Source organism: Vicia villosa, linkage group LG1 (genome assembly GCF_029867415.1).
Source record: "Vicia villosa cultivar HV-30 ecotype Madison, WI linkage group LG1, Vvil1.0, whole genome shotgun sequence".
Taxonomy (NCBI): domain Eukaryota; kingdom Viridiplantae; phylum Streptophyta; class Magnoliopsida; order Fabales; family Fabaceae; genus Vicia; species Vicia villosa.
Window position 1 is genome coordinate 19,324,077 of NC_081180.1, and position 14,000 is coordinate 19,338,076.

Sequence of the window (14,000 nt, forward strand, 5' to 3'; positions counted from 1 at the left end):
CTAAGCTAACTTAAGCTACAAGCTAACTTAAACAATTGGGCTAAACAAACAGGTTCAATTCGGTATGCTAATAATTCTAACATTTCAACTATTACATACTTGAGCGTACTTCGACTACAACATGCATGACTTCGACATCAACATGTGAACAAACTTCGACATCATGCTTAATCTCTGTCGAACTAAGAAGTTACCCTTGTCGAGATTAGAGTTTGATGTAAAATTTTACACTAAGAAATAAAGAAAATAGTGTCATAAATTATTAATATGACAAGGAAAAAGGTATAAAAAGAAAATGATTTTTTGAATGAGTGTGGGAAAGTTGTGGTGTTCAAATATTACTATTGTAAAAATTATTGGCAATGAATTTAATGAAACTAGATCATGACCCGCGCGATACACGAATGTAGATTTGTTTTTATTTTTGAATTGAAAGTTTAAACTAAAATTTAAATATTTTTTGACAAATATAGTCAGTAATGGAACCCTAAGAAAGCAAACAAGAAAATCTTTGATTAGGAGGTGTTATGGGCAAGGTGTTATGTGAATTGCTTTCCATGTCGGTCTTCGTGGACCCTTTACAAATATACCAATATAATTACAACAAAAATTTAATCATAATCTATATTGATTTACTTATCCGAAGACACGTTTCCATCTCATCGACCTAGAGTTGTCGATGGGGTAGGGAGGAGCGAGGTAGGGGATGCATCCATCTCCCACCTTTAAATCTATTCTCCATCCTCGTACCAAATCTCCGCCACGAGCAAATTTAGTTCGCCATCGCTGCAGATTTAAGTGATTCTACCATACCCCCATAAAAATAATAAAATAAACAAGAAATATGTTGTTTTAAATTAAATTAATTAATAGTAAAAAATTAGAGAAAAGGGGATATGCACTGACAGTGTAAATTATTTTTACACTGTCAACCAATGACAACCATGTATCTTACCAAGTCATCCTTTAAACTTTAAATTACTGTAATGATTTGGCACTTTAAAATAATTTGATTGGATGTTTGTGTAATACTTCTTTACACTGACAGTGCACTACCATTAAACTCAAAAAATTAAAAAACAAACCAAAGAAATATAGAAACTAATCTTTTACCATAAATCAATTTTTTTACACTAATTTAAAATGTTTAAAATAATTATTTAGATTTATATTTTTTACCAACATTATATATATATATATATATATATATATATATATATATATATATATATATATATATATATATTATAAAATAAATTAATGATAAGACAAAAAAACATAAATTTTAAGTTATCTATTTTTTAAGATTTTATGCTAATCAACGTTGGACGAAAACTCCATGGGACGAGAGATATGTTCTTCTTCCCCAATGTTTCTTCAAGAGAACTTTGTTCTCCATTCTCATTTTTTCGGAAGAAAATTTTCAATCTTTAATATCCCAAATATAATAGTTCTTACAAGAATCACATTAATAATAAAAATTGACATCTCTACATTCACCTTTCATCAATCTCCGTCACTTACATGCTATGAATCTTTATTGTTAAATAAGGACATCAATATTAATAGTATAAAATTATTTTTCATTTATATCCAATTAAACCACATTAAAAATATTGTATTAATTCTTAAAATATCCTTATAAATATTTATACGAGAGAAATTTGAATTATTTCTTTTTATGAAAAGCGATATTTTCTTTATTATGAGGGAAATTAAAAAAAAACAAAGAAAAGACTATTCTAGAAAAGAAAAAAAACAAATAAAACATGCCTATGTCTTTTTATCTTGTTAATGACTGCGTGTGACTCTATTCTAGATTTCCTAAGTTGCTTGTTTTTATGATAGATGGCAACTAATGTTGACATTAGTGACTCAAAGCTTTGGCCTGATTTTGTAACTAAAGTTTTCATTGACATTATGGTTGATGAAGTTACAAAAGGAAATATGCCAAATGGTGTGTTTCATAATAGAACATGGACCTCAATGACTACTAGGTTGAGTTGTATAACTAGTCGATCATTCAAAGCTGGACAACTAAAGGCAAAAATGCATAGGCTGCGAGCTATGTATCGTGAGTTCTATTCCCTCTTGCAAAATACTGGATTTGGGTGGAATGCTGAAACCAACACAGTTACTGCTAGTGAAGAGGTCTGGAGAAATTATCTGAAGGTATATTGCTTATATTTTTGCTCATTTTAAGATTACTTCATGTGTAGTTTATGCATTTTTTCTGTTTGTCTTTTACTCTCCAATGTAGTAACTCTATGTTCAGTGAGGCATGTATGAACTTGGGTAGTTTATGTTATAGAACTTAGGTAGTTTGTGTAATAGAACTTGGGTGTTTTTTCTGTTTTTCCTTTACTCTCTAATGTAGTTGGTAGATGTAAGAAGCTGAAATGAGTTTCCTGAGTTTGATTCAGTTTGATTAGAATTTTGTCCTACCACACCCAACGAAGGTGTGAGAGTCGATTCGTCATTTCCTGCATCTGTTAGGTAGATTTTCCAGTTCATTATTTCAAACAATACTAAGAATAAAAATGAGTTCTGAATTTAGAAAGCATAGTATGAATTACTTGAAAGGTTGAGTTCATTTGAGTTAAAGGGTGTTTCTTGTTGTTGTCTTGTTTGTTCTTGTTTGGACTTGTTTTGCAAACTGTGTTGTATTGGGTTTGCAAGAGTTATCATAATTAGAATAGTCTGCTTTGAAATAATACTATATGTTGTGTTTTAAGATTGTTACATGGTATAATGAAACATTAATATAACTGAACATGTGTGTCAAATAGGGCTTAAACAGTACACAATATACCTTGCCTACAATATAATTGCTTCATAACTGTGGCTGAATTTCTTATATTATTTTAGGTACATGATAAAGCTTCTCAATTTCAAAAGAAAGGGTGTGATCATTATAAGTTGTTGGAGATGATATTCAACAAAAATAATGCAACTGGAGTACTTCATCACTCATCTACCCAAGATCCACCAAATACTGATGAAGAAAATGAGCTTGACAATCAATACCTTAACAATGGGAGTGCGAGTCATGTACGTGTTGATAATGATAGTTCAGATGATGATCTACATGAAGTGGAGCACATCACACGTAGTGGAAAGAAACAAGTTCAAGTACGATCCAGGAAAGAGTCTACATCACATATGATGGGAGAGGCACTTTCAGCATGGGCTAAAGCATCTTTGGCAAAAGCTGAGAGGTATAGGGATAGGAGTGTGGAGGCTACTTCACGTGTAACATCAGACTGCTCTCTTACTAAGTGTGTGGCTGTTCTAGATGAGATGGAAGACATTGCTCATGATGTATATGGAAAAGCTTTGGAAAAGTTTATGAATCCTGATTGGAGAGAAGTGTTCATCGCCATGTCTCTTGAGAGGAAACGTGGATGGGTACTTAGACTTTAAAGATAAAATCTTGCTTGAATTTGTGGTGGTAGTGATGAGACATACTTATCTTAGTACTTTGTTTATCGTTTTTATAGTTATGTACTTTGTTCTATTTGCTAACAATTGTTTGTGTTTTTTGGTATTGTTTTGAATTTTATAGTTATGTTATAAAACCTTTTGTTTCCTTTTAATTGAATATCTCATTATTAAAGTTTTGTTATTAAATTGTATGACAGGTTCTAACTAGAGTTGATATTGATAAAAGTGATGATTCTACTTCTGATGCAAGTGATGATGAATTTGCGGAATTTCTCTTTAATCGTATGATTTATGACTATCATCAGAAATACTTTAACAAAGCAAAGGTTTTGACATCTTTATTGTCTGGTCGTGAGTTTGTTGCTGAAGTATTAAGTGGATCTGGAACAAGTTGTTTTGAATTATTTCGTATGAAGAAAGAATGTTTTGTGAGTTTTTGTAATGAGTTAAGGGAGAAGAACTACTTAGGTGACTCAAGAGATGTGCTTGTTGAAGAGAAAGTTGCTACATTTTTATTCATAATTGGTCATAATGTTCGTCATAGAGTTGCATCAAACCGCTTTCAACATTCCACTGAAACAATCTCACGCAATTTCAAGGAGGTATTAAGGGCGGTGTGTCGATTCGGAAAGGAACTAATAAATCAAGAGTCGAAAGAGTTACCTGAAAGAATTAAAAATAATTCAAAATACTATCCTTGGTTTAAGGTATGCATATAATTCTTACTATTGCTATCGTAGTTGTATATTTATTTCAACATAATTTGATTATGGTTTACTTATTCATATTATTTGGGTTATATCTTAAAGAATTGCATAGGCGCAATTGATGGTACACATATAAGTGCATCGGTTCCCGCAGAAAAACAAATTTCATGTAGAGATAGAAAGGCAACTATCACACAAAATGTCATGTGTGCTTGTGATTTTAACATGATGTTTACGTATGTATATTCGGGATGGGAAGGAAGTGCACATGATTCAAAGATTCTTTTGGATGCCATTACAAATCAAAATGCGGGATTTCCTTGGCCACCAAGAGGTAAGTCATAATATAATCATAGAATTATGTTCGATGAAATTAACAAAGTTGAGCTAATATATATTTTATTTGATGTAGGTTCTTTTTATCTCGTTGATTCTGGGTATCCATGTATTGGAGGTTTTCTTCCCCCTTACAGGGGTGAAAGGTATCATGCACAAGAATATAGAGGTCAAGGTAGAAAACCCAAAAATCCAGAAGAGTTATTTAACTATAGACACTCGTCTCTAAGGATGACAATTGAGCGTTGTTTTGGAGTGCTAAAAAATAGATTTCCTATTTTAAAGTTGATGCCTCCTTATAAACCTTCTAGGCAACGACTTATAGTTATTGCATGTTGTGCTATTCATAATTACATACGCAAGTGGAATTTACCTGACGAGTTGTTTAGGATATGGGAAGAAATGGATCCTATCGAACTTGAGGGGATGCAAGAAGGTCCTATCATAGAAGGAACAAGTTCCAATGTCAACAATTTAACAAGGTTATCTAATGAAGGTGCTGCTGAAATGGCAATGGAGAGAAATCTTATTAGAGATGACATGTGGGTACACCGTAACAATTAAGCGAACTAATTATCTCTCTTTTAGATTTTCATACAAGTAATTTGGAGTTTTAGTGGTTATTTTATGAATTCCTATGTTGGTTTAATTTGATATGAATGTTGAAGATGTTGATATACGCTATAGTACTTTGATAATGAAATCTTGTGTGAACAAGTTATTAACTCGAATCTAAAAAAGAATTAAATTATATATTTAATCATAAGAAGTTTTTATCTCGATTTTATTTAATTATAAAATTGTACATTTGTATATTTAAATATAAGTTATTAAAAATTTGATTATTAACTAATAAAAGTATTTTTCAATTTATATTAGTTAAAAACCAATTTTTTAAAATCAGATTATCAAATAGATTTTTTATTTTTACATCTCTAAAACTGTTTTTAAAAATAGTTGACCAAATGAATTTTTTTATTTTCTCATTATAAAAACAGTTTTGAAAAGTCATGTTACCAAACAAATATTTTAATAGTTTTTTTTTTAAAACACTTTTCTAAAACAATTTTCTAAAACCTATTTTAAAAACTGAAAAGCAAAATTGATTCAAACACACCCTAAGTCATTCGTTGCCTATGATATATGCAAGAACGATATTTAATTGTGGGGGAAGAGCAATCCAAATATTGAAAGAGTCAATATTAATAGCACCAAATTTGACCAACCAATTAGCATATTCGTTCCGTTCTCTCAATGTATGAGCAAAGAAGACCACCGAAGGACCTGAAGTGAGCTTCTTAATGAGAGAAAATATTGTTTCATAGGGATGAAATTTTTTTTTTTTTTGAATAAGGTTAAATATATATATCAAAAGAAACGGTACAAAAAGGGGAACACGTTAGCCCCGGAGTTACGAAAACCTAAAGAAAGGTATACCTAACCTATTCTTTACAAAATCCTTCCTAATACCCAAAGGTATGGATTCGAAATAAGAGATGGAATCGGTACCGAGCGCGAAATTCGCCAAAAAATCGGCACAAGAATTGCCTTCCCTAAAAATGTGAGATATGTTAAGATGAGTAAAGTTAAGATGAAGGACGCAGTTGTGCCAACGGGACCTATAGGTAAACGGAACCAAAAGATGGTTGGTGAAAGCTTTGGCCACATGAGAAGAATCTGTTTCTAGCCAAAGCTTAGGCCAACCACGCTCAATCGCAATTTCCATGGCACGAATAGCCGCTCCAAATTCAGCATGAACAGAGGATTCACAATTGAGGTGCTCCGCAAAGGCAAGGATGAAATCTCCCTTGTAGTTCCTAAAGATACCACCCCCACCTGCGTTAGCATTATTGTGAATGAAAGCACCGTCGCAGTTGCCTTTAATCCAACCGATAGCAGGAGGACACCATAAAATTTCTCTAATCGAAGGGGCCTTTGGAGGGATTATGTTCACTTTGAAGGATTTAATGAACGAGAAATCCTGGATGCTGATATAAGATCCTTTAACCGACGCAGAACCGGCAAGCTGAACATGGAACATAAGCTGATCCATAACAGCTGAGATGGAGGGCCTGCGGCACTGGTGCTTAGCGGAGTTGCGGGACTGCCACAAGAGGTGAAGCAGATTCACAACAGCAGCGCAATGGAGCAAAACAACTTGCGGAGGTTTGGGTCGACCACAGTAGTCCAGCCACTCCTCAACAGAAGAAAAGAAAGAGGAGATTTGAAACTTGCCCATGAGCCACATCCAAAGACCTTTAGAAAATTTGCAATCAAAGATAATATGCTGGAAAGATTCACTTTGTTCACGACATAGAGGACAACGGGATGCCAAGGCGATACCTCTACGCATAATAAAATCATCCGTGGGGAGCTTCTTGTGAATCATCTTCCAGACTAAAATGGAACGGCTGGGAGGAATACCGGCATGCCAAATGGCCTTGCACCAAGGAACCTCCAAGTTGAGATTAGCTTTGAATTTGTAAGCGTCCTTCAAAGATAGCCCGCCGTAAACGTTATGCTTCCAGCCCCTAACATCAGGCGAATTTGGCTCCGGGGCAAAGACGGGATTAATGCGATGCAACAGGAACGGGAACCAGTCGATCCAATCAGAGGGAATGCACCACTGACCATGCGAGACCAAATCAGAGATTTTAATGTTAGGATTAATCCCTTTATGCAATAAGGCATCAAGGCCCGGGACATTTATCAGCGGCGAACCGGTCCAAGAATCTGACCAGAAGCGGATATTCTCACCAGAGCCCACAATCCAACAGGAGTTATGAATGACATTACAAGCTTCGGCTTTGATGCTGGTCCAAATGGAGGAGAAAATATGATAAAAAGAAAAGAATCAATTTTTCATTATGTTGAGTATTAGCAATCAGATCCAAAGTTGATTGAGACTTAAATTCCACAAGGATAAATTTATAACCAAGATCCAAAGCCAATTGAAGCCTCTCCAAATAGTTGAAAGTTTGACAACTAAATTTGAAGCTCTACCACATGATCCAGAAAAACCATGGATTCAACTACCTCTATTGTTTCTTAAAATGTCTATAAATAATGCATTACTAGAATTACCGAGAAAAGAGCCACCCATGTTGACTTTAATATATCCTTGATAAAGGGGTGCTAGCGAACTTGACGAATCACATGCTGCTTTTTTGGAGGACCAAGAACATGGATCATGGTGGAATGATACGATTATATATTGTTGACTCGAGCCTAATTATCTTTTTTCACATTTTGAAAAATCTCTTCGTTTCTATTTCGCCAAATCTCAAAGCAAGTAACTATAAACATAAAACTTGCCTCAGAAGTGGCATGGTGCTTGAATAAACTCTAACAATCTTGCATGTAAAATTCATTAAGAAACAATCTTGCATGTAAAATGCATTGGGATAAGTGGGATGAAAATACCTCTATATAAGCATTGCACTAAGACAGTCACGAAGAGTTTGCATATCACTTTTGTACATTCTCACCACACCTATGACATAAATTTTTGGTGGTAAGATGGCGTAAGCCTCTAAAAGCATTAGTAGGAAGACAACTATTCATCACTAGCCTACAAAAATGTCTTAGGTTTTCAGTAGTTGGTAACCGCCAAATCCAACTCCAAGAAGTATTAGGTGTATCATGTTGTGTGGAAACCCGATCCAACCACCTGTAACCATAATTGATCGAAGATACTATAAGGGGAGCTACTCCAAATGAGTTTATCATCCGTGTCGTGATCAATAGTAATGTTACGTGTATAATCTTGTAAAAAGAAGTATGATAAATATAGAGTTTGTTGAAGTTCCAATCCCCATTGTCTACCAGATCACATATACGAAGGCTAGTGTCACTAATGCCTGACATATGACACAACTTTGCAAAGATAAGCATTATTTATCCATTTATCGTAACAAACATATATATGACCTCTTCCAACTCTGCAAATAAAACCTGGACCTAAAATCTCCCCCATTGTCCATTCTCGCGGAAGAAAACTCTCAATCTTTAAAACCCCAAATAAAATAATTCTAACATGAACTCGCATTATAGATACAAATTGACATCTCTAACCCAGCCTTCACCTTTCGTCCATCTTTGTCACTAACTTTCCATTTGAAATACCATGCTCCCATGCTATGAATCTTTGTTGTTAAAGAAGAGCATCCAAATATTGATAGTATAAAATTAATTTTCATTTGTATCCAATTAAATCACATCATAATATATCTTTTTAACACAAACTTTTTATTTTACTTATTTTGTCTCAACAAATTGATAATTAACGAAAACCTAAAGAAAAAAAAAAAACAGAAAATACGTCGTCGTAGCGAGAAAACAACAGTTTCAGAGAATTAGACTCTGATTGGCGACGGTCTTCTCCATTCTGCTGTCAAGGTTTCTTTCCCCATTCTCTTTTTCTCTCCTCATTTTGCCTCATCAAAATCGCTTATTTCTCATATGGACAGTGTTTTTTTATGTTAAAAATTGAATTTTTATGAAAATTTTCAATCAAAGATTATATTTTTTTTTGTTCTATGAATTTCAATTTTATGATTTTTGATACTGAATGAAACTTTAGGAATTTGGGCATTTTGCAATTATGGGTTCTGAATGTCACTGAAAATTTGACTTCTGACAGTTACATTTTATCACTACTGGTCATTTTCTTATAGGCTATGGCTACAGTTACAAAGAAAGTGATAGCTATATGTCAATCAGGAGGTGAGTTTGTGAGCAATCAAGATGGATCAATGTCATACAGTGGAGGTGATGCTTATGCAATTGACATTGATCAGGGGACTGTTTTGTCTGATTTCAAGTCTGAAATTGCTGAAATGTTTAACTGTAATGTGGACACCATGAGCATTAAGTACTTCCTTCCTGGTAACAAGAGAACTCTCATTACGGTTTCGAAAGATAAGGATTTACAACGCATGATTAGTTTTCTTGGAGATGCTACCACTGTTGATGTGTTTGTTATTACTGAGGAAGGAGCGGCTCGAAACACTTCCAATATGCCTGCTAGCAGGTAGTTAGTTATTCATAAGTTCTTTTGTTTTATCATTCCTTATATGTTCATATTTATAGACTTTCTTTGCGTACGATATATATCATGCTGTTTAACTTGGTTCATAACGGTAGAAATCGCTGTATATGATGTTAGAGTTAAACATTTTTCTTTTAACTGCATTTTTACATCTTGATTATCAGTATCTGTCTGCGATTCATGTGAGTTGTATATCGATACAAAACTAAATTGAATTGATATGAATCTCTAGTGTATGAACATGAATCTCATTATGAAGAATTCCAATTCATTATGATGAGATTTATGATTCAGAAAGTAGGTCTTTAAATTCACGATTTGATAGCCATGTTTCATTTGTTTCTAGAAGAAAATGTGACCTGCATAGTTGGGAAGTTTGTGGTTAGTACCAATATGAATGACTATAGCATCATGGTTGTCAAAATCTCGATTTAAATCTTAAAATCTTAAGATTTTACGTTCTCACTCACCTCCAACGATCTTGATCTTTAGTAGAATCGTGTGTTGTAGCTAAATTGTGAAAAGAATCGTAAAATCATTGATTACGAGGGATCTTGATTGGCTGTTTTCTGGCCACCACCAAGATGCAGAGGCACAATAATTATGGTTTGGGGTGACAAATGCATGTCTTTTGAAATGATAAGTTTTTTACTTAGGGTTTAGAGAAGAAACATATCAGTTGTAGGATTTGTTTTAAATTAGATTTATGATAAACCAATTAATGGACCAAATATTTTCCAAATGTCTACCAAATTCTTGTGATGGTAATAAAGTAATTAAAACTTAATCATACACGTCTAGAGAATATGATAAAAGGTCATTTTTCCATGAATACACTTGCCTAACAAAATATCATTAGTGTCGTCGATGGCGGACAACCAAAATCCCGCCATACCGGCCGCTTTGCGGCGCCGTTATAGCGGATTATGACCGAAAAACCTGCCATATCGGCCGATATTTACCATTACGGCATTTCCAAAAACCGCAATGTATATCCGCCATAGCGGCCATGGCACCGCTTTTTGATAACACTGAATATCATGTAAAATACTTGAAATATCTAGTAGTATTTTTCATGTAAGTAGTATCTTATGATTTCTGTTACAATCTTATGTTTTATGATCTTGCCACCCCCTCTCGATCTTACCAAAATATTTGAGTAGAATCTTCCGATCTTAGTTACGATCTTATGTTTTAAGATCTTGTTATCCCCTCTCAATCTTATGCAAGATCCCGATCTTGACAATCTTGCATAGCATATATTATTAAACAATTTATATTCATATGCATTTACATGTGAATTGTTTTGAAAATCTTATAGAAGTTATGGTAATGCAGGTCGAGCAGGACAACTGTGTCAGAAGCTGTTGTTCCTGATGTTCTCCCTATTAATATAGCGGCCGTTGATGCCGCACAATCCATTGAACAAGTTGAGATAGATGTAGCTAACGAAGCCCCTGCTCAATCTCTTGGTTCTGGGGCCAATGATGATAAGCGTCATAGAGCAGCACAGCAGTGGGAAAATACCATCACTGGTGTCGATCAAAGGTTTACTAGTTTTAGCGAATTCCGAGAGGCATTGCATAAATACTCTATTGCACATGGTTTTGCTTACAGATATAAAAAAAATGATAGTCATCGTGTCACGGTCAAATGTAAATCTCAAGGCTGTCCCTGGAGAATATATGCATCGAAGTTGTCAACCACTCAGTTGATTTGCATCAAGAAAATGAACGGAAATCATACATGTGAAGGATCAGCTGTCAAAGCTGGGTATCGCGCAACTAGAGGTTGGGTGGGAAGTATTATAAAAGAGAAATTGAAAGCTTCACCCAATTACAGGCCAAAGGATATTGCAGATGACATAAAGCGCGAGTATGGGATACAGTTAAATTACTCTCAAGCATGGCGTGCAAAAGAAATTGCTAGAGAGCAACTCCAAGGCTCATATAAAGAGGCATATACTCAATTGCCATTCTTCTGCGAGAAGATAAAAGAGACAAATCCAGGTAGTTTTGCAACATTCACGACGAAAGAGGACTCGAGTTTCCATCGCCTTTTTGTATCATTCCATGCCTCATTAATTGGTTTCCAGCAAGCCTGCCGCCCTCTCATTTTCCTTGACAGAACTCCTTTAAACTCAAAGTATCAAGGAGAATTATTAGCTGCAGTTTCTGTCGATGGAAATGATGGCATTTTTCCTGTAGCGTTTGCTGTTGTAGATGCCGAAACTGAAGACAACTGGCATTGGTTTCTGCAGGAGCTGAAATCAGCTTTATCAACATCTGAACAGATTACATTTGTTTCAGATTTTCAGAATGGGCTAAAAAAGTCCTTGTCTGAGATATTTGAAAATTGCTACCATGGCTATTGTTTACGTCACCTTGCTGACAAACTCAACAGGGACTTGAAGGGGCAATTTTCTCATGAAGCCAGACGTTTCATGGTTAATGATTTTTACGCCGCTGCATATGCATCCAAACCCGAAATTTTCGAACGTAGTATTGAGAATATAAAAGGTATTTCTCCTGAAGCCTACAACTGGGTCATACAAAGTGAGCCAGAGCATTGGTCCAATGCATTCTTCAACGGAACTAGGTATAATCATATGACATCAAATTTCGGACAGCAATTTTACAGTTGGGTCTCGGAGGCACACGAGTTGCCAATTACTCAAATGATTGATGTATTACGAGGTAATATGATGGAAACAATTAGCGCGCGACGAGAGGAGTCTAATCAATGGATAACAAAACTGACACCTTCCAAGGAGGAAATGATCCAAAAGGAAGCGTCAGATGCTCGCGCGCTACAAGTGTTGCTGTCACAAGGCACCACATTTGAGGTCTGTGGAGAATCTGTTGAAATTGTAGATATTGATAATTGGGATTGTAGCTGCAGGGGATGGAAACTTAGTGGCCTTCCATGCTGCCATGCTATTGCTGTCTTTGATTGTGTTGGTAGGGACCTATATGATTACTGCTCCAGATACTTCACAGTTGAGAATTTCAGATTAACATATGCAGAACCAATTCACGCTCTTCCGGATATTGACAGACCAGTCCAGGTTGAAGCGGATATGGCAGTTACCATAGTAACTCCTCCACCAACTAAGCGGCCTCCTGGCCGGCCAAAATCAAAACAGGTTGAATCGATCGACATAATTAAACGTCAGCTTCAATGTGGCAAATGCAAAGGGCTCGGCCACAATCGGAAGACGTGCAAACTTCCTTAGTTTTGCAGCATAGTAAGTCTCTCTCAGAAGTTTTTTTCCTGCTATGTCTTCATATAAGACAGTGTGCCATGATGCATCCCAAATAATTTGAGTATGTTTTTGATGTTTGATACTATAACTGAATTTGTAGCTACTGTCTCATGTTTTATGATTATTTTTACCAGCAAGCAATAACAATGACTAAATTTCTGTGTCTCAGGGAATTTTGAATAAAGCAAGATGCAAATATTTTCAACCATGATAGAGAATGGCAATGGAGAGTGGTTATATGGATCTGGTTTGAGTCTCCAAATTCACGTGCTTCCTATCTAGAGATTAGTCAGTTTAATTTTCTTGTTTTACTCGGTCAATTGTTATCAGGGTGAGAACAAATTACTTCAATTTTGATAGAATCAAGACCATGTGTTTTTCTGTATGGACTTTGGTCATTGCCATTTTCTAATAATTCAAATTTATTGATTTGATGGAATAGTGTTCTCACTGAATATATGTGTTTGATTTCATCTTGACATCATGACTGGTGGAAGATATCTTGAGCTACAAGCAAGAGCTTTTTGAATATGTATTTAGAGATATTTCATGATAGTAGTTTAAGATTGATTCCTCCTTATTGGAGACAAATGTAGCTTTGTTTTTAGCCCAAAAAAGTATGTATCTTTACGTGCTTTTACTTATCAAGCATACCATGGTACCATTTTGTGAAAAGAAGTTTAAATGAAATAGTTTTTCTGCAGTTTGCAGAGATTAATCTCCGACTATCTCTCGAGTCGGAGAGGACTATAATAAACAGCAAAATTCTCTCTTAATAAAATCTAACAGTGTGTTCAGTATGTTCAAGGCTGAATTCGAACTTAGAATTTTTGAGTTTGTTAAAAGAGATCTCTTATCATCTCGTTTAACTATTTTTAGACAAATAATAGCCTGAATACTAAAAAATCACACTTCAATCTCATGAAATAATTTAAAAAAATATATAAATGTGATGGTGACAAGGATGGAACTGGAAGAAGCTAAATCAATCGAGAAAACGCATACATGAAAAGGCAAGAAAAAGAACTTGTTCTAATTTACTTTCGTTACTTTGGTTTTTTCATAAAAAAAAAAAAATCAAATGAATCAAACGGTGCATCTTTGTTGTTTATGACACGTACACGCCGACATGAAAACCGACATGAACAACAACCAAAAAAAAAACAGTAATAATCAAACATACTTTGTTTCTACAACT

General features: G+C 34.8%; 3 protein-coding genes across 3 annotated transcripts; all 3 read left to right on the plus strand.

Annotated features, from left to right (window-relative positions):
- The first annotated feature begins 1,848 nt into the window (after positions 1–1,848).
- On the plus strand, positions 1,849–3,470 carry LOC131658016 (L10-interacting MYB domain-containing protein-like). The gene is made up of 2 exons (XM_058927371.1): positions 1,849–2,172; positions 2,869–3,470. The coding sequence occupies exons 1-2, from the start codon at positions 1,849–1,851 to the stop codon at positions 3,421–3,423; spliced, it is 879 nt and encodes a 292-aa protein (XP_058783354.1). The 3' UTR covers positions 3,424–3,470.
- Positions 3,471–3,724: 254 nt separating this feature from the next.
- On the plus strand, positions 3,725–5,082 carry LOC131602111 (protein ALP1-like). The gene is made up of 3 exons (XM_058874122.1): positions 3,725–4,151; positions 4,254–4,485; positions 4,564–5,082. The coding sequence occupies exons 1-3, from the start codon at positions 3,729–3,731 to the stop codon at positions 5,049–5,051; spliced, it is 1,143 nt and encodes a 380-aa protein (XP_058730105.1). The 5' UTR covers positions 3,725–3,728; the 3' UTR covers positions 5,052–5,082.
- A 3,673-nt stretch (positions 5,083–8,755) lies between these two features.
- On the plus strand, positions 8,756–13,281 carry LOC131630393 (uncharacterized). Its single transcript, XM_058901178.1, has 4 exons — positions 8,756–8,885; positions 9,164–9,519; positions 10,876–12,784; positions 12,972–13,281. Exons 2-3 carry the CDS (start codon positions 9,167–9,169, stop codon positions 12,770–12,772), a joined length of 2,250 nt encoding a protein of 749 aa, XP_058757161.1. The 5' UTR covers positions 8,756–8,885; positions 9,164–9,166; the 3' UTR covers positions 12,773–12,784; positions 12,972–13,281.
- The last annotated feature ends 719 nt before the right edge of the window (positions 13,282–14,000 follow it).

What these genes read in the sequence shown, in the direction of transcription:
- LOC131630393 (XM_058901178.1), top strand. Translation starts at nt 9,167, where the DNA reads ATGGCTACAGTTACAAAGAAAGTGATAGCTATATGTCAATCAGGAGGT. An exon ending in TCCAATATGCCTGCTAGCAG is followed by an intron (nt 9,520 to 10,875) that starts GTAGTTAGTTAT and finishes ATGGTAATGCAG; the next exon opens with GTCGAGCAGGACAACTGTGT.
- LOC131658016 (XM_058927371.1), top strand. Translation starts at nt 1,849, where the DNA reads ATGGCAACTAATGTTGACATTAGTGACTCAAAGCTTTGGCCTGATTTT. An exon ending in TCTGGAGAAATTATCTGAAG is followed by an intron (nt 2,173 to 2,868) that starts GTATATTGCTTA and finishes ATATTATTTTAG; the next exon opens with GTACATGATAAAGCTTCTCA.
- LOC131602111 (XM_058874122.1), top strand. Translation starts at nt 3,729, where the DNA reads ATGATTTATGACTATCATCAGAAATACTTTAACAAAGCAAAGGTTTTG. An exon ending in AATACTATCCTTGGTTTAAG is followed by an intron (nt 4,152 to 4,253) that starts GTATGCATATAA and finishes TATATCTTAAAG; the next exon opens with AATTGCATAGGCGCAATTGA. An exon ending in ATTTCCTTGGCCACCAAGAG is followed by an intron (nt 4,486 to 4,563) that starts GTAAGTCATAAT and finishes TATTTGATGTAG; the next exon opens with GTTCTTTTTATCTCGTTGAT.